We start from the raw sequence: 22,299 nt of genomic DNA on the forward strand, positions 1-22,299 counted from the left end.
TTGGCTTCCACAACCGTCCCAGCGAACGCCGCCGCCCCCGCCGCGCGGGCACCCGGAGAACGGTGCACAAGATTCAAGCCTATCGCTATCGCCGATTTGTAAGATATATCTCTCAGAAGTTCGCAAGATGTATTGCACGACCTGGAACGGGTGCTGAACTGGTCTGCACCAACATCCTGGACAACGAGATAGTTAGCACCCGCGTGCCCTCGTCCTTGATCTGCAGTAAACGAAATGTTACCAGGGGGGTGTCGATTGAACGCACAGATCACGGCGGGTATTGCAAAACAAACACATGGCAACGAGGGTCCAACAGAGCCGTACCACACATTCTCAGGTTTATCACTTACTTGCACCAATGTGTAAACCATGGATCTTTCCTCTGTATAAAACAATGTACACTCTTTGCGCACTTCCTCAACCCGCACATTTCTGCCTTGTTGCGTACTAGACGCCCCTTACACCACTTCCACGATAATCTTCCCACTAAGAATTTCAAAGAGTCCGTCAGCCAACGACTTCCCCGTTTATGCCACCGACAAATTCCCACTGACCTATTCTTGTTTGCTTCCATCTCATGATGAGCTTCCTGAATTTTTGTCCAGGGAAACACCTGCGCGGCGTGATCACACGTCTCCAGTCAGTATGGAAAGACACAACAACCATGGTGTGCCGACCTCGTGAATGTAAGTCCGCACGGCACCGCCGCCCGTGGCGTTCGTGATGCTGTCCAGGACATCATGCCCAAATCTGTCTCGCCAGTGGAGATGTGATGAGGGGCGCAGGAATGCCGGGAACGACCAGAACTTACTTCGCAATCAGCGCGGCCTGATAATCAGCAGAACGGGAGCGTAGCGTGGAACCTTGTATCCGCAGGCGTTTGTACAGCAATATGCTCATATTGAGCGTTGCCACCTCAGAACCTATGAAACACTCAGCCCATCTGTAACACGATCGCACTCAGCGGCGGACTGACCGCTCAAGAGACCAATGATGGCCATCCTCCCATCAAGAGCCAAGGCCTCGATGTTCTTGTGCCAGTGGCTCTGCCCGACGAGGTCGACGACGACGTCCGCGCCCTTTCCCCCGGTTGCCTTTTTGGTTTCTGCTGCAAAATCCTGGGTCCTGTAGTTCACCGCATGTGTGGCACCGTTCGGCAGCGACAACAGCCAATCCAGCTTTTCCGTACTAGAAGCCGTCGCGGTAACCGTGGCCCTGCGATGAAGCGACCGCGTCAAGATACCATCCCCTGGAACGCCGATCAGGTAGCACTCACGCGCCGAGAAGACGAGAGAGCTGAATGGCAGCTACCCCGACACCGGATGCACCAGCATGGATGAGGACGTGGTCGCCCTTCTTAATCTCGGCTATCAGAGCCAGCGCCTGGAAAGCTACGTCGCGGGCTGCTCAGTGGATAGCGCGCGCTGGGTGGAGGACGCGGTAGCACACACCAGTCAGGAAGTTTTCAGGGACGCTGGCAGCTTCCGTCCAGGACAGGTGGGCTGGCTTTCGCATCAGATTCCTCTGAGGCACGGCGATAAATTCCGCGTAGGCGCCCTAACCGCTAACGTCAATTGCACCCAGTTCAGCGACGACGAGGGGGATGACGCACCCCTGAGGCAAGGCCAAAGACCTCGTCGCCCTCCTTCCACCCCGTAACGCCTGCACCGAGCGCGGATACGTGCCCGGAGAACTCGACGCCGAGGATGGTCGACGCGCCCGGAGGCAGATTGTAGCCTCCATTGCGCTGGCTGATGTCCATGCGATTCAAGCCAAAAGCCCTGATCTGCTCTCATCGTCAGCACTCTAGCTCCACAGGAGGGACCATCCGCGTCGGGAGTGTGCCGACCTACCTTCACCAAAACTTCGTCTTCCTTTGGCGTCGGCGTTGGCGCCTCTCCAAGGTAAAGGTTCTCAACGGGGCCTTTTCCATCTTTCACAAGTACGGCGCGCATCTTGGGCATCAAGTTGGTCGACTTCTGGTCTGATCACTGGTCAGCGCAGCGCTGCAGTACATATACATATACATATGCTAGCGGCGGCAGGCTGCAGGCTGCCCAAGGCAATATGGACGCCCCTTTAGACACACTTACAAATCAGTAATGTAAGCGATGGGTTTGTAATCACTGGAACGATCTTTCGTCATCGCTTGTGCCATTATGTTTCAAGATCGGGGTCTCTGCGGGACCGCGTTAGACACGGGGGTTGTATACAAACTTGTTCTGCCAGTGTGCCTTTGTTCGAATTCCACATTATAGGAAGTTGCACGATGCCGCAGTCTTGGAACTGATGGCGTGCTGCTTGCAACAAAGAGATAACCAATGTTTAAAAGGGCCGTTTTGTAAGAGATGCCGCTTACCCAATTCAGCTGGCACCTTTCAACAAGTTGTTGCTTACGGTGTTGATCGTGCGGCGTCTAATGAGACATACTTGAATTAAGCAGTAAGATAATTATTTTGTTTTGACAGCTTAATCGCCCCGAACGTCCACGTAATCGAATTGCTTATTTATACATTTACTGGCCAGTGGCGGCTGATGTATGTGCTTTACTTATTATCTGTTGTCACCCATCGAACACAGATCTATGTCGTGCAGGCCGCGCGTTCACGTAAAGATGCAAGGTTGTCGCATTCCTTCGCAAGACCCAAAGCAAAGGAATGATCCCAAACAGTCTCGTCTGCCATTCTTCTTTGCAGTGGCCCAGTCGTTCGCGTGCACCGTGCACCGCAGTGGCAGTGATACATGGATCGAGATGACTCTGGTCGTGGGTTGTACGTACTAAAACGCACTGGATCTCGCTCATCTCGTATCGTGTCCGCAGAGCCATGGGACTGAGGACGCGAGTCATACTCACGCAATACTGCGGACAGATGGGGTCGAGACGGGATTCCAAATTTTCTGTGCACCATTCAATGGATCATTGTACCAGGTCAGGTATCAAATGGGCTTGCTTTGTCGGCGGCGGTTGGTCACCCTGTTCCTATTTGACAAGGGAAAGTCGACCGTCGACAGCCTCTCGCTCATCCCTGCATAGCAACCGTGCTCGATATAGTCGGGCGATAGGCATCCGCATGTATGGCGGTGACAGACTCCCGTCGAGCGCACCGTGGCTGTGATCTCAGATCTGGCAGTGCTCGTTTCCGGCGTATGCAGCCCAAGATGGTCGCCTCTGCGAAGAAGATCATGAGCACCCCCGGCGCGACTCGGGTTTGGTTAAAGTGGTCCAAATCTGCCCAACAGCGAACTCGAAGATACCGAGATGTGTTGCGGGCGGCAGAAATGCGTCGGGAGGTAGAACAGCGAAGATCCGAAACTCTGGCAAACCAGGAGAGTGTTCCAGCCCGTGTTCCATTCAGTTGCTTCTAGCTGATATACTGGCATGGCAATTCACCATAGACCTGTGGTACGTGGGTGACATTTTGGTGAGAAATGCAGTTTTGACTTGTGAGCCGCCATGCTGCCGTATCGTGCCTGACCATACATGACGACGATGATGTGATGATGGGATCGTACAGACGCCTTGGCCGGGAATTCTCCGAGCCAATACTTGCGCAACGAGGGTTCCGTTGAAGTTTATGGTCACATCTCAAGGCGAACGGAGTCTTGCACGGAGAGGCCATTGACTGATAAGAATCCATTAGCTGGTGGAACACAATGGATGTACATGACGGTTTGCGAGCCACGGTTACCCCACATATTTCAAACGTCCAGCTCATTGCCGCAAAATGGTTTTTGGTTTCCTATTGGTGATGAGCGCTCACAATGCGTTCTCGGTACCTTTTTGTTTGGGCCTCGTTGCGGTCGACTATATTATGGAAGCTTTGTGCGCTCGCTTCTGGTGGTTCTCTATGGCGCTGTCACCGCAATTGCACTTGTGACAAGTCGAGTCTGCGGTAACACATTATCCCGATCAAGTTCCAAGTCAGACGGCGGTAGTCCTGCATCTTCCTTTTTGATCTCATGCCTATGCTGACTCCCGCGGCAGCTGTGCCTCGCGGCGAGATGCGGGACCACCATTCGGGTATAAAGTGAGTAGGTCGCGACGCCTACTATTAGCCATCCCCTCATCCAGCACTGGTACAGACGACGTGTCTAGTCGTACATCTACAGCCTATCTGCAGCTTTTATCTAAATCTCATTCTCTAATCTCCTATAATCCAGGACGCCATGTCTCGTACCACCGCACCCACTCTTCTCTCCAGCCGCATGCCGGCAAAGGTCCACACGCGCACACCCTTCCAACCCCCTGCGAGCAAGCCTGCTCAGACCAAGCCGCCGCAGACGACTTCGTCCACGTCGCAGAATGCGATACGCGGTGCTGCGAGCTCCTCAGGCCCCGTGTTTTTCTGACGCGCCATGTCGCACTCTCCGGCTACGCTCGGCTAACCTAATCCTAATCCTAATCCTAATCCTAATACGCGTATCGCTTTCGTGGAAGCGCTTCCGAGCTGTCAAACAATCCGAGCAGGACACCGCCACCGTCCAGCGAATCTGATCGCGCCGTTAGGCCCGACACTCTATCATATCATTCTCCCCCCGAATTCCCAGGCGGCATCTCGCATCACCCACTTTGAATCCTAAATTATCGTAACGTCCACGGTCGAATGCAGAGTCCGCTCGCCACCGAGACGTGTGTCGAATTGCAAGGATAGGTTTTCCAGCCCGGAGCGCAGAGACCACACTCCTGTCGGGATTTTATCTATTTTGTCGTGTCCATAGAGTAGATTGATTCCATAGCCCAGCTGATCATTGCGTATATCGTCGTGTAGTTCTACTAGTCTATAAGCCTAAATATTGTATCGATATTCCAGTAGTTACACTTGTTCATCCCTACTACGCTATTGCTTATTTATTGTCTAACGGCATCAGACATATATATATTATGTCAGCACCCCCGACCGATCTGACAAACTTTCTTTGCGCAAGTCGCGATTTCCGTTCTCACTTCCACGGGCTTCCACAGCTTATTGTAAGTGTAGCCCTCCACCCTGGGTACTGAGCTCAAATGTCTCTTGAGGGCATTGCTGCAGTCGCCGCTGGTCCGCGCGGAATCCACGGCTCAACGCGCTTGGGACGGATATCTTGAGTTCCGTGCGTCTCGACGTGTCTAACCAACCTCCCACCTCCACAAGTCCTCTGAGTCGCAGTCGGGCTCAATTTCTTCCGCATTCGCTCAGCTGCAACACAGGCACGATGCAGCAAGGGCCTGTCCATCTTGTCGGCTCGATCCTCGAGCGGAAGCCTCGCGCAACGCCTTTGGCGCCGTCTCCGAAGCCTGCCTCAGGAAAGACCGGATTCCCCGCAGTTCAACATCGCTCTCAAAGTGCATTCGCCAGGTCTAGGGAACAGCAAAAGCGCACGCCTTCTGCCCGATCCCAGCAAGTCCCTGCTGTCCAGAATGTTCACGCTTCTGCGCTGGAAGCAGGAAATGGGAATACGGACGATTGGCGCGAGCAGATCGATGAGGAAAACCGGCGGCGAGTGGAAGCGATGTCTGAGGAGGAACGAGAGGAAGAGAGGAGGGAAATTCTGCAACGGTTCGGACCCAGCGTAAGTGAGACTTTGAGGAAAGTCAGGGAACTCAGGGAGAAAAAGCGGCTGGGTTCCGAAAGACGAGAAACGGAGGGCACTTCCGTCACGAATCGGGGTGCGCCGGACGGTACGTTTGGTCAGAATGTGAAACTCACCTCTGCCCTTACATCCTCTTCAGGAAAGCCATCACGACCCTCTAGTCCTCCCTCGGCCATGTCTAGGGGGGGAACACGGCCTTCCAGCAGGGCAGATCGCAGCGTCCGTTTTGCAGATATCACGTCCAAGGATATCCATGTCTATGAATCCGCTCCTCCTTCTCCTCGCAGGAGACCCCTTGCATTGCCTCCTCCGTCCGATGCGGACGGACCGACAATTTCCCTCGGTGAGTGGGCGCCAACTAGCCCATCTGTCCGTCGTCGAGAACAAGGACCCTTCTTGCCAGACGCTCAGTCGCCGCCGCAAGTTGAGGAGGGAACGCCGGAGGATATCCGCCGACGCTTCTTCCCCACGGCGCTGGCAAATGACCCATCCCTCGCTTGGATGGAGCCATCTAGCGATTCGCCTGCTACTCCTTCCACTTTGCGCTTTGACTTGACCGGTGCGCCCATTCCGCCCGATGTGTCGGCGGTTCTTCCTACGCATCTTGGTTTGCATCATCATGCGGAAGGCGTACACGCTGGATATAGCTTGGACGAACTATTCTTACTCTCGCGATCTACTGTACCCGCCCAACGGGCTGCCATCATCGGAGTTTTAGCTCACATCGCAAGGAGATTGAAGAATGGTAAAACTGTGCAACTTTCTGGGCAAGATTCCGATCTCCGGAAACGAATTATGGCTGCTGGTATCGAAGCTCTTGCTGAGCGCGGAAGTGTCGGAGCTCGTGCAGTGGAGGTGCTATGGGAGTGTATTGTCAACTGGCATGGAGACGTTACCTCCATCCAGTCTATAGAATTGGAAACTCTAGATGGCGCGTCGGAAGAGGATCCCATTTCTACTCTGCCATTGGAATACATCCTGTCTCAAGCTTCAAGCGCACTGGCTATAAGAGCCCTCCCTGGAGAATCTCTCACACAATGGCTGGCTATTCTCCATCGGCTTGGGCAACATTCAAATGCTATCGCGAACTCTATTGTCTCAACTTCAGGCTTAGTGGCAAGTGTCGTTCAAGCGTTCCTACTTACACCTATCCCTCCTTCATGTGACTCTCCGCTTCCCGATCCTTTCGCACTGGAGCTGCTAGTTACTCTGGCGCTTGCATCGCGAGTCAACGCCTCGGCGCTATTGGGTCCTGCAGATGCACTTCTGCGTTATGTCACCACGCTTCCCACCGTGTCCTCGTATCCACTGCATCTTGCCGTTGCGCTGCTCACGGGAACTTTACGTTTGTACACGGCCTTTGCCTCCTACGGGCTCTATGCACACGTTGCGACCACTGCAGCCGAACACTTTTCGCAGATCGGCAGGTATATTGCCTCCGCGGAATGTACGTCCAAGCAGCTAAGAGAAACGTGGTATGAATTGTTGGCGGCATGGATGGTCTGCGCAAGAGATCCACATCGTACCACGCCGAGTCATGATATATTGTGGAGCCAGGTTGTGGGCTGGGATTGGGGAGAGGAGGTCTTAGAGACAAGACGGTGGCTGACTGCAGAAGATCATACGACGTGGGCTGCGATTTGGAGAGCTGAAGCTGCTTGGTTGGAGGGTGTTCGGGTGAACGAGCCTAGATCAGGACAGGAAGCGCGTTCAACTGCGCTTGGCGCGTTACAAGCTGGCTTTCAGAGTGGCGTCGAGAAGGACGTGGTAGAACGTTCGCATCAAATGCTGGGTCAGCTTTTGGACTCGATAAGTGGTGACAGCATTCGTTCGCCTCGGCACAAAGATTTGATCACGCTGAATGCGACAGCTGGACATGCAAGTGCTTTGGCAGCTGTTATGCGCCTCTGGTTATCCTGCTTGCCCCCACAGCTTTCTGAGCCTCCCGAGTCCCCGCCCTTCATACTACCGTTCAGTAAGCTCTCAAGCCTCTGTTCGCAAGTCACCCTGCATCCGATATGGGCATCTGTCTTTTCCTCTGATGTGCCGTATACACTCGTATTCTGCCGGCCATTGGCGTTGCTACTCTCTAGTTATCTTGAGCTATCGCGGCAAATTCCAGGAATCACGCAGAGTGTGTGGATAGCTCAGGCATTTTCGATAACGCTCAGATTGTTACCGGGAGACGAGGAAGACGCCCAACGCAATCTCGGATATGCGCTTGACCTCATTACGGCTGACTTTGTGAATACTCGCTCATGGGACGTGCCGGCCATCATATGGGAGAAGGGAGGCATGCAGATTGTAAAGCCTTTTCTCGATTCTCGTTTACAACCCAAAGAAGAGATATCCGTAGGGCCCATATGGATCTCTCCACGATCTATCGCTGTTGCAAGCACCCAGAGATTACCTCCCGCACAATCCCTCATCCCTGATGCTCGACACAACTATCCGTTACCGCTAGCGAAAGATTGGCTGTCTGCACCTATAGACAGTCTCCTTCGGTCAGGAGATTCTGATGTATTCAAGTCATTGCCTCTTTCCTGGGATGCATCAGAGTCGGAGGTGGTTCGCTTGAGTCTTCTGCTTGCTAAGATTCACCGAGAAATTCTATGCACCCATGGAATGCACGCTCTTATTCCTAGTCGCGAGGAGACGTTGTTCACATGCATGAAGGTGTTCATGCTCGAGCACGGACAGCAGCAGAATGATTCGACCGAGGAAGTATTCCGAGATGCAATCGTGGGGCGCCTCATGGACGAACTCGTCGCCCCTTTCGCGGCTGGGACGACTACGATGTCTCTGCAACTTCCCTCTCCTGAGATCCCAGCGCAAAACCTGGAGTCGGTGGCAAAGCGCTTCCTTGGGCCATCTACCCCCTTCTATCAATTCTACACCGACTTCGTCGGCTTGTACGATGCTATCTCTTTTGCGCACCCTCTTTTCGCGCGCCTTTTGTTGCCTCCATTGTCGATGCGATATTCGCTTGACTATCGTAAATACCTCTGGGCTGATTATGCCCATGTACTCAAAACCATCCGCATCCCCGTCGATGCGGTGCTCACGGGTAGCATTGGCGAATACCTTTGGCCAGTCGAGGGCGATGCTGAGGTACTCGGGTCATATCTACGCGCGCTGATCAGGGGGTTGTTGGATGGTGTCCTCCGGTTCATCGCAGTTCATCATATCGCTTGCAACATCTGGTCTGATCTGAATGAAAGCGTAGAGGACGACAAGGGGAAGAAGCTACTGCAGACCCTCGTAGACCAAGCGGGCTTCGATGCTATTCGAGAGGTAGTTTGTTACCGGCAGGTCCAGGCTGGTATGGTTCTGGTGCCTCCCACCTGCTTTGCGCAAGTGGGCGATTGGAAATCGATGCGGTTGGAATTCGTCAAGAGAACTGGAGGCAATTCCATTTACGACAGGCTGAAAGCGTTATTAGAGAACTGACATTTAGCAGTGTGTTGATGTAGACTTGTGTTGTTATTCTGCTGACTCTTGTATCCGTAACGACTGTATAGTGCGCACAGTAGATTCAATTGTAATCGTACTCGAGTGACTGCTATCAGGCGTCGAAGAGGAACAAGACATCAGGCCATCTAGGCCGGAATAGATTGGTACAGATACAAAGTCTAATAGACTGCTGTTTCGCTTCCCATGTTATATCTTGCTACCGTACCTTGAATATTTGCACCACAGCGTCGCCCTCGGGCGCTGCTTCTGCAGACTCCTTTGTCACGTAGTAAATCTCTACGTCCAATTCGCGTGAATTATCTTTGCTCTTGCGACACTTGAAAGTTCCTGAAACGACCGTACCTGAAGAAGACGACATTATCAGCAGATATTCAGTTGGGGGAACATGCCGCGCGGGGGCGCACCTTCGTGTACATTGATGGGCTCCCGGAGCAAGAACACAGTCTGCTTCCAGTGCGTCGGTACCGACTCCGGGCCAGTACTGAAGCTCGACACTTTGGTTCGCTTAAGTCCCTCGCCAGAGCTCATGCGACGCGCAGGATGCCGCCGTCCGCCCACAGGCCATACCTCCGCAAGAAGTGGGTCGCCTTCGCGAGCAACATATGCCTTTTTCTCTGGAGGCACCGGCTGGCCATCTTCTGCGAAGAATACATCAAAGTAGAGAACAAGCGCGTGCACTTTGGTACGTCGCTCGGCCGTGGATGTCAACGTGAACGGAGCGGAGAAATCGAGCTGTTTTGATGTGACGGTGCCAAGGAATAGGTCCTGCCAGGGAGCTGCTGGTAAATATAGGACAATTAGACGACGAGGATATTCGACATACCTTGAGTGTATGAGGTTCGCTGAGCATAGTACCTGAGCCTACGACGTCAACGATGGCATTATCGTACACGTCGTTCGACATCGCAGCCAAATCAAATCCTGGGACGAGTCAGATATGCGAGAAACGCATGGTCATAGTACATACCATACACGTCGCTCCAGAAGCTTACGCGATCCTTGTATATCTCACTGCCTTCGCACAGACTGAGCATCATTCTACATTGACTGGGAGCCATCACTCCGCCCTCGGGTCGAAGGAATCGATCTCGCGCTCGCAAGACTGAATCCAGCATAGATTCGTACAATAACGCGTAGCCCATCCACTCCGAGATTATAACGTCCACATGCGTGATACCTTCAGGTAGCTGAATGTCCTCCACCTTGCCATGGATAACGCTGAAACGTGCGCTCAGAATCAGTCAGACCACATGTCACGGAGACGTACGTGATTGTGTTTTCAAGTTTATTATCCTTGACAATCTTTTCTGCTTTATGTGCGATAGGGCTTGCATCAACCGCAAACACGTGCTTTGCACCGGCTCGTGCAGCAAAAAGGGATAGTATACCAGTCCCACAACCGACGTCGAGCACGACAGCATTTTTGAAGAGTTCGGGAGTAGACATGATGAATTGCGCGTACGTTGCCGTCCGTACCTTATCCTGTATCATGATGGTATGTATGTCTGCACATATAAACATCTATAAGCTTTACGGCAACGTCAGAAGTTCTGTGGCTCTGGACACATACCATTTTCTCCATAGCTCTGGAAATAGTGAGTGTCATCGTCTCGAGGCGGAACGACCAGATTAGCGGTAGAAGAAGGCTCGCCCGCAAGTACTTCAGATAAGCCCGAGAAATTCAAGCGATCACCGACAAAAGTACGATAATCGGCCAAGTCTTGCTTAGCCTTGCCAAGCTTCTTTTCGAGGGCATGTATCATACGCGTCGCGGTCTGGATATTATCTGGCATCGCCCGCGGATCGGCAAAGACATCCTCGTCCGAATCTGACCAATCGGCGGATGTAATCTCTAAATGCGGGTAAAGTTGAGTTCTGTGCACTCAAAACATCACTCACGCAGAAGTGGGTCATCCTCAATTACCGGAATGAGATATTCATCTGAAGAAAGCAAGGCCTCGTCTCCCTTTAGATCGAGCACTTGCGATGGTGCAGGTTTCTGAAAGCGGTCAGCTACAGAGCTATAGCTATCGTAAAATATGACACACCTCTTTTCGAATCCAGTTTATGAGGCGAATACGCTGATGGAGATCCAAAGCTGATCCGAGATGTTAGCTCAATGGTGTTCTTTCGGTTTAAAAAGTCTGAACGAGCGAAACCGACTGCAGATCAAAAATAGTAGCGCAAGATTTTCCCGAATTTCGGCAGTTTGGTTGGTGTGGTGGACTCGTATGGTTACCCGCTTCCACAATAGAGGGACAATGACCGAGGTGTCTACTCACCTAGACGCGCACATGTTTCATCCAGGTCGACGCCATGAACGAGTTTATCGTGATTTAGTGCCTCCGGAACGGAAGTGAACGTCTTTTCCTGGTCGAAAAGGGATTTGCATGGTCTGGTGTCCATGGAGTCGGAAACCCAGTCGTCCCATGTGAGATCGTCCTCGTCTTCCGATGTCGATGAGCGGTCCGAATCAGTATCTGAGACGGGGAGCTTATCTGCAGAGAAATGTAAAGACATCGGTATGTTGGGGCACGCGAATACAACGGATGAAGAGGGGCTCAAGGACGCGCTGAGCGTGTTCTCACCCACGCATGTCACGTGTACCGCGACACTCTGCTGCCACATTGAGTGCGAGCTGATGGTACATAGTGAATCGGACTTGGATTTCAGTCGTACGCGCAGAACCGTATCGGCTCCCGGTCTGTCTTTCTCTGTCCCCAGACGTACGAACGGCCAGAAGACTTCATCATACCTGTAGGTCGCAAGAACTTGGCAGGGCAACGTCAGACGTGCCTGGCTGTTCTCCCGAGCTGTCTGAGCTTAATGGTCTGACCCGTATTTGGCACAGAGATATGTCAAGTTTTTTAAAATCTGGAAGAACTTCTCGATGAGCCACAAATAATCAGGAATGCTGCACGTTACCGGTCGGAGAGACTGATTTTGATTTGAGCCATCGTATGTGTCGGCAATGCATAGAACGAAGGTATGTCATAGATCTGTGATGTTTGTCTCGCTGCTCCAGGGCAGCTTAAACTTGCATTTCTTCGGAGTATTTCCACGCGGACTTCAAAAGCCATGTCATTTCAGTGCGCTGGCTTATTCCATACACGCTCGGCTTTATTATCATTCAAGCTACTCTACGGAGATCTAAGGGAAATCAGACATTCACGCCGTAGCCGAACAGTTGACCCCATACTGCGCAAATGCCGACGGAGAAATGGACAGCAATGCCAAGGCTGCCATGGAAGAATATAACATCATGCGTGCCGCCCACGTTGAAGCCACTAATGTGGTAGAGACTTCACCAAGACCGACAACGACGTTACTGCCGACCTGCCATTTGAATGTGAAGCACGCTTAGCAATGCTGTAAGTGGTTTATGAGGCATCAAAACGGTGAAGGAATGGTACTACACGGAACCGCGCCTTCGTTCGCAATGGATCAATCTACTCCCATTTCAAGTGGTTCGTAGGATGATGTCGCACACCACCCGTGTCATCCTCGGTCGAAAGGACGCATCCAGGGTCCTCTTTCCCCTCGTGACGAGGATCTCACACAAGCCTTACCGCAAATGGTGTTCAAAGCGGGGAAGACCTCGCGTCAAAGTGCGCGGCGACGTCATCCCAACCGACCCCGTCCAACGCGCGACCTCCGTTTTCCAGTGCAGGTTACAGCATTGCGCTGATCTCACCCTTCGTGAGATCGCAGAGGTTTCATCGCGTGGACGCAAAATCCCTCTGAAGCATCATCAGGCCAACAGAGGCAGTTGATGCAAAATGGTTTGTAAAATCCTTCGAGTGCTCGATACGTGGCCCCATTGCAGCTGCTTCAGTGATTGCTTTGATGATATTACAGAGTGAGAATGTGCATTCCCAGGATCTTGACAGTAGTGATGCGCGTTTTGTCTGTATGATCGGTATACGAGATTGTGAGGATAAAAAAGAAGAGGACGTCGGGCGGTGCGTGTACATTTGGCGACAATGTGTGAGTGATTACCCCAAATGAATATTGCTTATACCAAACTATCTTATAACTCTCCAGGTAACCCACTTCGTGCAATCGGATCATCCTCTCCCTAAGTAGCGGCGCATCAATCCCGATAATATTCTCAAGCCCAACAAGGCGACCAGCGACGTATCGCAAGATGATCGTGATCGGAGCTGTTTGCGTCGTAAAGGTCCGGGAAAACGCGCCATTGGATGTCTGGAAACATGTGCAGGATATGTGAGTTCCCATGTATTTTGTTGGTCGACCATGGTTGGCAGGCATGGTGTTTAAAACTCAGAAGACGGAAAGGATTATATCCACCCACAACCTTGGCTTCGACTGCGTAACGCGCCAGAGCCAGCTATCTTCTCAATGGATGCCTGAGACCACGCTAAGCGTGAGGGTGTAGAGAGGGAAGCAATGAAAAACCTTTATTCTCTAGACGTACCTGTCTCTGTACTGGGCCAACCTATCATGATCCCATATATTGTGCGATGCTCACAACTTGTTGCATGCAATACGGTAGCCAAGCAACCGTTGGCTTGAAGCCGACTCATGGGCATCGCTCAGCCTGACACTCGGCAGTGCTGAGCGGGCACATGGGATTGGCATCAAGTGTTTACATGCGCAACGTATCTGGCAGACTGGCACTGGCAGATTATTCGCATCACGGATAGAGTTCGACGTCGAGTGCCAGCATGCACACTGCGCACGACCCGGAATGCGGCCGATACACAAACCGCCGTCACACGACTGGCATCAGTCACCGACAGCATGATGAGCCCACTTTGCCTCATTCGCAGCTTCTCCGTATTTGTGCAGATTTTCACGCCGGATGCGGCGGGTATCCGAAGCCTGCAAGAGCGAAGGTCGGATGCCTGACCTCATGAGGGCCCTGCGGAGAGGCTGAGAAGCACTCGATGATCGGCCGAGATACGCGGGTGTGCAGCTCTCACTAAGGATGGTGAAATCTTCTCCGTGTCTTTCTCCAGAACTACGCGCACAGCCAAATGATTGTGTACAACGACGAAGCAATTGAGAGGGGAGAACCACGCCCTTACCTACCGGTCGTCACCTTGGTCTCGACACCGTGTAGCACACGAATAGCAGCTGCAATTATGCAGTGAGACCGTCTCACACAAGGCGGATCATGAGGACAAGGACTATGCACGGTGCGTTGGATGGTTCACCGAAAGGTTGGGGACAGAACAGATGTCGACAAGGGGCTGAAGCGCTGACCGCTCGCTCTGTTCGAGACCGACCGCTGGGGACGACGATGTCAGATACGCCTCTAGAGCAGACATGCGCAGTACGATCAAGACGCAGTATCCTGGATCTCCCAGGACAATCTTAGTGAAGGTTTGTATGGGAAGGAGAAGAGACCAGTAATACCACTGCTTGGCCAAGTAGGCCTTTCTTAAGCGTGGTCTGGGGAGTAGCTAGGCTATCTGAGTGTACGGATCGAGCCCCGCGAGACAAAACTGACCCTCAGGCAATTGCTCCTAAACTGACAAGACTTTACTCAGTACACGATAGCACCGTACACAAGTCGCACCTAGAGTCTGTCCTTGAGCACGCCAGTTCAGGGCGCTACTGAACGAGTCCAGCTTAAAGACGCGCTACCAGTCGCCAGTCCGCTCTGACAGACACACTCCCGTCGATCAAGCGTTTCCGAGACAAACACCATAGTCCGGGTTGGCTCCAGTTTCTGGGACCATCTAGAAATACATACATACGGGGAGAGCACACGTACGTCTTCTCCGCTCGTCCGACCTCCCACCGGATTTCTATACCTTCTGCTGCAATTCTCCGCACACTATTTCCACCACCGACAGCGCGGCGCTCAGTCGAGCTGGGCAAGCCCGTCGCGGAGGTACTCCTCGAAGAGCGCCTTGTAGTCGCGGTGCCAGCGGCTGAGGGCGGGACGGCCCTCGGCAACGTCGCCCGCGGTCCACATGATGCGGAGCTGGTCGACCTCGCGCCGGGTCTCGTTGTCCGGGCACAGGATGTAGAACGTGCCTTGGCGGACGTGGTCGAGCTGCGTGAATGGGCGTCAGCGTGATGGCGTCGGGGATGGAGTGTGACGTGACGATAGCTGTGACGGTGCCATACGGGCGCTCGTGACGTCAGCCCCATCCTTGGGCAAGGACCGAGCTCGGAGCGAGTGCATGAAAAAGAGAAAAAGAGAAACACACCATGTACAACACCGTCTCTTGCGGAGTCCATGCGCCGGGAGGCTTCTCGCCGCCGTTCTTTGCGCCTGTGAGGCCAGTCCACACCCACCCAGGGCTGCAACGTCGCGAGCGTGATGAGCACATGAGCACAGGATAGAGCGGGCGGGGGCGCACATGAGCAAATGGGCAGTGAGGCTGGCCTGCGGGACGTTGCGGAGCTCGTGCGCGAGTCCCTCTGTGAGCGACTTGACCGCCGCCTTGGACGCGTTGTACGCTGCGTTTCCGCTGCAGTCGCGCGAGTCAGACCGGGGCGGTACGCTGGGTACGAGGCGCAGGAGACGTACGGCGGATTGGTGATGCCCTGCTTGGAGCCGGTGTTGATGATGACCGCGGGGTTCTCCTGGTGCAGCATCGAGGGCACGAATGTCTGCTGGACGTGGAGGACGCTGTGCGACGGGTCAACGACGAATGCGGATGGTGGCTGGCAGACGCACCCCCAGAGGTTCACGTCAAAGATGTTGTGCCAGGCATCGAGGCCCTCCCAGGATGTGCCGGTGGGGCCGATGCCGGCGTTGTTCATGAGGACGCCGACCTAGACAGGAGAGGTGAGTCGGACACGACGGCGGACGCGGGCTCGGCGCGGCGCGGGGCTGGGACGCGCAGGCTCACCTCGCCCCACGCCTCATAGACGCGGTCGCGGAGGCGGACGACGTCGTCGAGTTTGCTGACATCGGTGGGGACGACGAGGACGTTGGCGTCGCCGACGATCTTGGCGACCTCGACGCCGGTCTCGCGGAGGGCGTCGGCAGAGACGTCTGCGATGGCGATTTTGAGGCCGATCCTGCGATTGAGGCGAGAGGGGGTGAGAGGGGGACGTGGGAGGGGAATGGACGGAGGCGATGGACGACGATCTGCGGGGGACGTACTTTGCGAGCTCGACGGCGGCGGCGCGCCCGATGCCGCTGGCGGCGCCGGTGATGACTGCGACGCGGCCTTCGTGGATGACGGGGTGGACGCTCATGTCGGACGGGGCGATGGGGTTCTCAAACGAAAAGGACGAGTTGGGACGGAGAGGAGACGGACGGCGGGCGGACTCGCGGATGGTGCCAGTGAGACCGTTCATGGCTGAGTCACTCGGCGGGCGGGCGGGCACCCTGTTCCAAGTTTCACGTCTGGGTTTTATATCTCTCCCACCGACGTCCATCTCGGCTCCTCTTCCTCCCCCTAGTCGCCCTCTTGCTGTGGCATTTTCAACCTCCTCTCATTCGTACACTACTCTGCACGGATCCGAGTGCGACTTGGGACGAGTATTTTACGCCATCGAGCGTGCCGAGAGAGGAGCTTATCTTTTCTCGCTGGCCCTAGCTTCTGCTAGTAGCACAACTTACATCGCCACTTTGCCCTTCCCAATCGCAATCTCTCCTAGCGACCTCGGCAATTGATTCACAGTTGGCTTCCTGGTAATGCCATGTCCCATTAGCCACAGACATTAATGCTACATGAGTTCCCGAACAATATGTGGAAAATGGGTATACCATCTCACTAAGATGTCTGCCCTGCTACCAGATATGGTACTATATGTCAACTTTGGGTGCGCAGTCTCGAGCTCTTTGTTTCCAAACGCCAACGCGCGTCATCTGCAACACAACACGAGCATCGAGACACAAATACAGTATCCGGATGCAGCAAAGTCGCTGCGTGTGCGATTACAGGCATATTTGAGAAGCACCAATTGCGACCCCACGCTCACAAGTCGAACGAGGGTTCGCGCCCCTCGCAATTTCTGACTTTAGAGTCTGAGAGTGTTGTCTGGCAAGGCACCCCCAATCGGTATTCCGACTGGACGTAGTACGCGACCTAGTGACAAAGCCATGCACTCAAGACGAATGATACGCTTGATATGTGAGTTGCCCACCTACATACTCCCTCCACGTGTAGGCTGGTCTCCAGTGACATCGTCGTCCACTGCGTCGCAATGCAGGCAGACGAACCCCCGTCTTGCTGATCAAGGTTGGAAAGTGAGTCGCCGGTGGTCCTAGGAACCGACCGCCAGACCGCTATGAATGAGCTGATCTATCCAATTTTGACAAACTTCTCAGCGAAGCAATGAACTCGCGGTAGTTGCTCCGAGCAACTGCCGCTGGGTCCAAGTCTTAGTCTCCTCAGTATCTGTCTATTAATATTGATGCCGCCTCGCGGTGCTGGGAGTCAACACACTGCACTCGTGCATTTTCCGGAATAAGACTATGTAATACAGGGAGGGCACTCGATTGTCGCGCTGAAGTGATCGATGTGTGCCCCATGCGCCTCCATCCGCCGCGGAACGGGGACTTTACATAACTACAACCAGGTCTCGAGTCGAACAGCACCATAGGAATATGTATATAGCGACAATACATGACGACGATCAACTACGCACTACCTATCCACAACATAAATTGCTTACAATTACTCTCTGTCAGGGTTATAACATTGATGCCAGGCTTCTCCATGTGTGAACCGACTCAGGTCCAGCTGTAAGCCATCATTCGGGATCACCAAAGCGTTCCCCGGGGCATACATCCGCGACGGGTCCATGAGCTCGATCGGGACCCAGAAAAGTAGCTGACCTTCAGGGCCAACGACCCAGCCCTCTTCATCCGGTAGAAGGGAAGATGGCGCAGAGTTGCCCCAGAACGTCGTCGGAATCTTTAAAGCATGAGCCGGATTTGACGAGTAGCATATCGGGCGATCGTGCAGAGCGTCGACATTGATGTTTGTGCTCTGATCTGAATTGTATGGGTCGCAAGTGCATGCCATTTGCTCACTCAGCTTCTGTCTATGATAGTTTAAATCTCCAACCGGCCACTGCTGAATCAATTCAGATACTTACTTTTGCCTCCAGCCCACCATCTTGCGGACATCATTCAGCATACGTGAAGTGACTGATGTCTGTACGCCTACAGCCTCCACATTCGTGCTCACAGATTGGGTTGTATTTGATGTAAAACTATCGGTCCTAGCAAAGGTTGGTGCCCCAAATGGCCTTATCTGTGTATCTAGTGAGGTCGTAACTCCTACACACTCAGGCTGGTGAGTGTATCTCCAAGGACCGCCATGGGATAGAGATTTACCGCTAGTCGTATTCCATGTTCGAATGGTCCCGTCATCCGAATCAGACACGACCCGCCGGCCGTCGTGCGAGATTGCGACAGATGTGACCGAGTCCGTATGGCCCTCGAGAGGCTTGCCCAGTTGCTTGCCCGTGTCCGTGTCCCACACTCGGATGGTGCAGTCATACGAACCGGACACGATTCGCCGCCCATCGTGCGAGATTGTGACACACGCGACGTAGCGCATATGCTCATAGATCAGTTCTTGCATGGATGGCCATATAGTCATTGATCCAGCGACATTCTTGATTCCTCCAGGAAACCTGGCAGAAAATTTTTGAAACATCACAGATGAAGTTGGGGCAGATGGGAGAGCCGAAAGGTAAAGATGTGGTGTGCTTTGCAGTATTGTAGCCGTAAATGTCTCGACGAACTGTTGAATATCCGCAATAGTTTGCCTGGCCCGCGCGATTTCATGATCCTGTAATGAAGGCGTTATTCTGGATCAACACTCATGGATCGGAAGGTCAACAAACCTTAAACCAGGGTATGATCGAAGATAATGCTCGTGCTGTACCACCAAGACTATGGGTGAGACTCAGTACCTCGAGGTAGAAGAGCACGCGCTCGGTGGTGAGGAAGTACTCGATCTCTCTTGCGAGTGAGGGATCATGCTTTGCTACCTTGACATGAAAAGTCCAAAAGTGGCAGGAGTATTGCAACTCGGGTGAGATGCATCTCTTCACGCGTTCCTCTAGATAGGTCACAGCTGAATTCGGTAGGTAGGAGTTCTCCAGATGGCAGATGTTGAAGCGCAGCTCGTCTTTCATGACGCGGAGCGAGGCAAAGGCCATATTTTGGTGATGCACCGCTGAAACTTCAATGAAGAATTCTCCACTCCGGCTTTTGTCCATCAGAAAATCGTAAAAAGATGCATGCAGTGGCTTGATAGGTATTTGGTCATCGGTGACGCCAGTGAGCAACGCTCCGAGAGAGCAGATTAAGAAATCCACATCACCGCCGTCCTTCACCGAAAAGCGCCGTAGCGAGGCCCTCGAGAGCGGTTCCAATAACGCAAGGACTTGTCCCATCACAGAGCGAAACACACGAAGAGCATTCATACGCTCCTCTCTTGGCATAGCTTCCGTCAGGATGAGAACATACATGTGATCCAGCAGGTGTCTCGTGGCAGATTCTCCCGTGATCACAGCATCGTAGCGGCTTCTATGGTTCGGCCCTATGAATGATCTGCGCGCAATATACTCACAGGAAAGACGAGCCCATTCGAAAACACCGTCCGACTTGTGTGCCAGCGCCGCGTAGTCTTTTATATCAAAGTCGTCCAAATCTCTCAGTTTTGCAGCGACATACTGCTCCACATCACGTCCAGTGGATTCTGACGCGACATCATCCAAGGAAACGTGATGAACGCGCTGCTGATCATGAAGAGCACTGAGGATGTCGGGAAGTGGACGTGAAGTGATGAGTATGCGGATATTGTGCGGAAGCTCAGTGGCAGGGTCTGGGGATCCAGTTTGCTTTCCGGATATCAGTTGAAGCAGCAGCCTACGAGTATCCTCCGCGCCGCTCTCATCCAGAGCGTCGATGACGATCAAAACAGGGGTGCGAGTGGCTTTTGACGCTGCTCTGAGTGGATCTATGATCAGCTTCGTCCATTGTTGCGTGAGGTCTCTTGTATGTCGAAGCTCGTTCTCTTCATGTAGAGTGCGCGCCAACTCCCGGCGTACGAGAGGATTGTAATGAGCCAAGTCCTTCGCGATGGTGTTAAGTATCTTGATGTAATGATCTTCCCGTCGCGTGCGATCGAAACAAAAACAAGACCCGAGGCTTCCGCGCTCATTTGCCCAGCGGGCTATAGTGTGCGCGATCGCCGACTTGCCCCTCCCAGCTATTCCATACAACCAGAAAACCTTTTTCGCATTATCTGCCGCAGTCAGAATCCAGCCTTGGACTTCGGAGATGATTTCCTTTCGAGTACCAAGGAGACACTGTTTGTCATAATTGAGTCCGGTTCCAGTTGCAAACTCCAAGCCGCTGAAGTCGACATCCAGAGCTATATTATAGCAGTGAAACGTCACAAATGGTCAAAATATCGAACATATCTTACGTACCCCCTCTGTAGATGGGGGACGATATCTCATTGAACGTACGACTGTGGATCTGTTGCATGAAACCGTCGAAATTCTCTTGATAGCGCTCCATGGTCATGCGAGTTTCACGATCAATGTCCTTGCCTAATTCAGTTCCTGTGTAGCAGAATTAAAAACTGCCAAATTAAACATCTCTGCGGTTAACTCACAGAACACGATTTTCTCCGAATAATGGGTTATGAAGTCAGCACATTCCAGTAGTTGTCGTGCTAACTTCTCTACGACTAGTGTCGCCTCTGTAGGGAAGTTACTAAGCAATTCCTTTTCAGTCACCAGTTCACCGTATATATTTGCTATAAACTTGAGCAGATCGAACAGTTCTTTATACCGATGGCCGTGATTCAAAAGCATCTGTCTAAGTGTCATCAACCTTCACTTGGATGCGAAGAATACATCGATGGCCAACCTCAGATGCACACTTGACGATGCTGAAGGCTGGCATAGTCTTGGCTGATGATGAGACTCAGTAGCAACGCCTTATATATGAGTGGTTGTACCTCTATACTTGCATCAATACCTGCATCAATTGCAGAGTTGAAATCCACTAATGCCTTGAGCGACGAGGTCGGAAATGCCGAAATATCTGCAGTCGTCGTCTCAGGTAAACGCTCTCCATCACTTGTGTGATTTCTCGCATCAGGATCCATATATCGCTCAATCTGTCAAAGCGTGAGCCATGCAAGTACGAGAAACACAGGACATCCTACCTTCCAAACGCTTCGACGATCCATAGACAAAGTCTGAAGCTCAATCTAGTTTTAATTTCATCAACTATACCGAGAGGGCGCCATGAAGGTATATAGCTTACCGGAGTCTCATTGGACTCATCAATGAGATGCCAACAAAGCTTTCTATGTTGGATACTAGTTGAGGCATTAGGTGTCAATACTTACTAGCGATTGACATAAAATGTGCAGCGTACAAGTAAGCATCCGGTCCAAACTTCTCTTCTGCTTTCTCTACAACCCACCAGTACTCCCTATCGGATCCATCTACATGTGTATCGACCTTGGCTACAGGTGAAGTAGATGCGGTGTACCCAAACTCCAAGTTCTTGATTTGATAACGATTGTTGGTGCTAGGTATCAGTCTCCACTACATTCCAGCGTGGTCATTACAATATCATGCGAGAAAACTGGAGGGTACTGCACTAGCTCTGCTTTGGGAACCTCAGGTAAGTTGGGAACGACACATATCAACGGTTCAGCGTCATTGTTGTTGCGCATCTTCACCCGATTGCCATAGTGAGTATTGGTGATCGTGACCACGCCAGATAAACCGGGTCCCATCGTGCATCGAGCAGCTCAAGCGGATCGAGATCGAATGGACTTGCAGATGCTTGTGATCAGTGAATGAATCCAATGTGGGAAAAATACAACAGCTTGCACAACGGACACCTGTGGGAACAGGAAAACGAAAGCTGTCAGAGGGGTGAATGTTTATAATGGATGGTTAGGCGCTGCCATAAGGTTTCTACCTGAAGGGTGCATTGATGTAAAGTTGGACTGACGATAAATTTAACCACCACGCGGAATATACGACCCTTTGCCATCATACTATTTCGAAATGAACGTCATTCGTTCCCTGTAGGCGACTATTTAAACCACTCGGGCTCTAAGCGTCTGTAACAACCGGGAGCTATACGACATAAGTAATGTGCCTTCAAGTTGAAATGACGGGTGATGGGTGACTAGGATACTCACCACGATCTTTCATGAAGTATGAAGGGAAAAAAACCCTTTTCCGCTTAGCCTCTATGAGTAAGTTAGCTCTGATGGAACATCGTGCTTGCCGCAGGATATCGCTTGCCCGTTCAACTTGGACCAT

The 22,299-nt window shown here is 52.6% G+C and overlaps 5 protein-coding genes across 5 annotated transcripts; 1 reads left to right on the forward strand and 4 right to left on the reverse strand.

Moving 5' to 3' along the window:
* Positions 1–458: 458 nt before the first annotated feature.
* FIBRA_07970 (uncharacterized protein) lies at positions 459–1,955 on the reverse strand (the record flags this gene model as incomplete). The annotated part of the gene is made up of 9 exons (XM_012329631.1): positions 459–486; positions 555–613; positions 678–750; positions 812–923; positions 977–1,215; positions 1,277–1,391; positions 1,452–1,557; positions 1,613–1,786; positions 1,854–1,955. The coding sequence occupies 9 exons, from the start codon at positions 1,953–1,955 to the stop codon at positions 459–461; spliced, it is 1,008 nt and encodes a 335-aa protein (XP_012185021.1).
* Positions 1,956–5,193: 3,238 nt separating this feature from the next.
* On the forward strand, positions 5,194–9,021 carry FIBRA_07971 (uncharacterized protein; the record flags this gene model as incomplete). The annotated part of the gene is made up of 1 exon (XM_012329632.1): positions 5,194–9,021. One exon carries the CDS (start codon positions 5,194–5,196, stop codon positions 9,019–9,021), a length of 3,828 nt encoding a protein of 1,275 aa, XP_012185022.1.
* A 220-nt stretch (positions 9,022–9,241) lies between these two features.
* On the reverse strand, positions 9,242–11,565 carry FIBRA_07972 (uncharacterized protein; the record flags this gene model as incomplete). Its single annotated transcript, XM_012329633.1, has 9 exons — positions 9,242–9,387; positions 9,450–9,810; positions 9,869–9,966; positions 10,013–10,263; positions 10,313–10,550; positions 10,616–10,897; positions 10,945–11,044; positions 11,094–11,143; positions 11,328–11,565. 9 exons carry the CDS (start codon positions 11,563–11,565, stop codon positions 9,242–9,244), a joined length of 1,764 nt encoding a protein of 587 aa, XP_012185023.1.
* A 3,313-nt stretch (positions 11,566–14,878) lies between these two features.
* FIBRA_07973 (uncharacterized protein) lies at positions 14,879–16,332 on the reverse strand (the record flags this gene model as incomplete). Its single annotated transcript, XM_012329634.1, has 7 exons — positions 14,879–15,073; positions 15,231–15,324; positions 15,384–15,494; positions 15,554–15,655; positions 15,704–15,801; positions 15,879–16,050; positions 16,136–16,332. The coding sequence occupies 7 exons, from the start codon at positions 16,330–16,332 to the stop codon at positions 14,879–14,881; spliced, it is 969 nt and encodes a 322-aa protein (XP_012185024.1).
* Positions 16,333–17,657: 1,325 nt separating this feature from the next.
* Positions 17,658–21,761, reverse strand: FIBRA_07974 (uncharacterized protein; the record flags this gene model as incomplete). Its single annotated transcript, XM_012329635.1, has 12 exons — positions 17,658–18,027; positions 18,082–18,265; positions 18,323–18,782; positions 18,838–20,375; positions 20,434–20,556; positions 20,622–20,823; positions 20,879–20,922; positions 20,978–21,131; positions 21,180–21,224; positions 21,281–21,335; positions 21,395–21,567; positions 21,624–21,761. 12 exons carry the CDS (start codon positions 21,759–21,761, stop codon positions 17,658–17,660), a joined length of 3,486 nt encoding a protein of 1,161 aa, XP_012185025.1.
* Positions 21,762–22,299: the final 538 nt, after the last annotated feature.

This window comes from Fibroporia radiculosa (assembly GCF_000313525.1).
Source record: "Fibroporia radiculosa TFFH 294 genomic supercontigs, scaffold21026, whole genome shotgun sequence".
Lineage (NCBI taxonomy): Eukaryota > Fungi > Basidiomycota > Agaricomycetes > Polyporales > Fibroporiaceae > Fibroporia > Fibroporia radiculosa.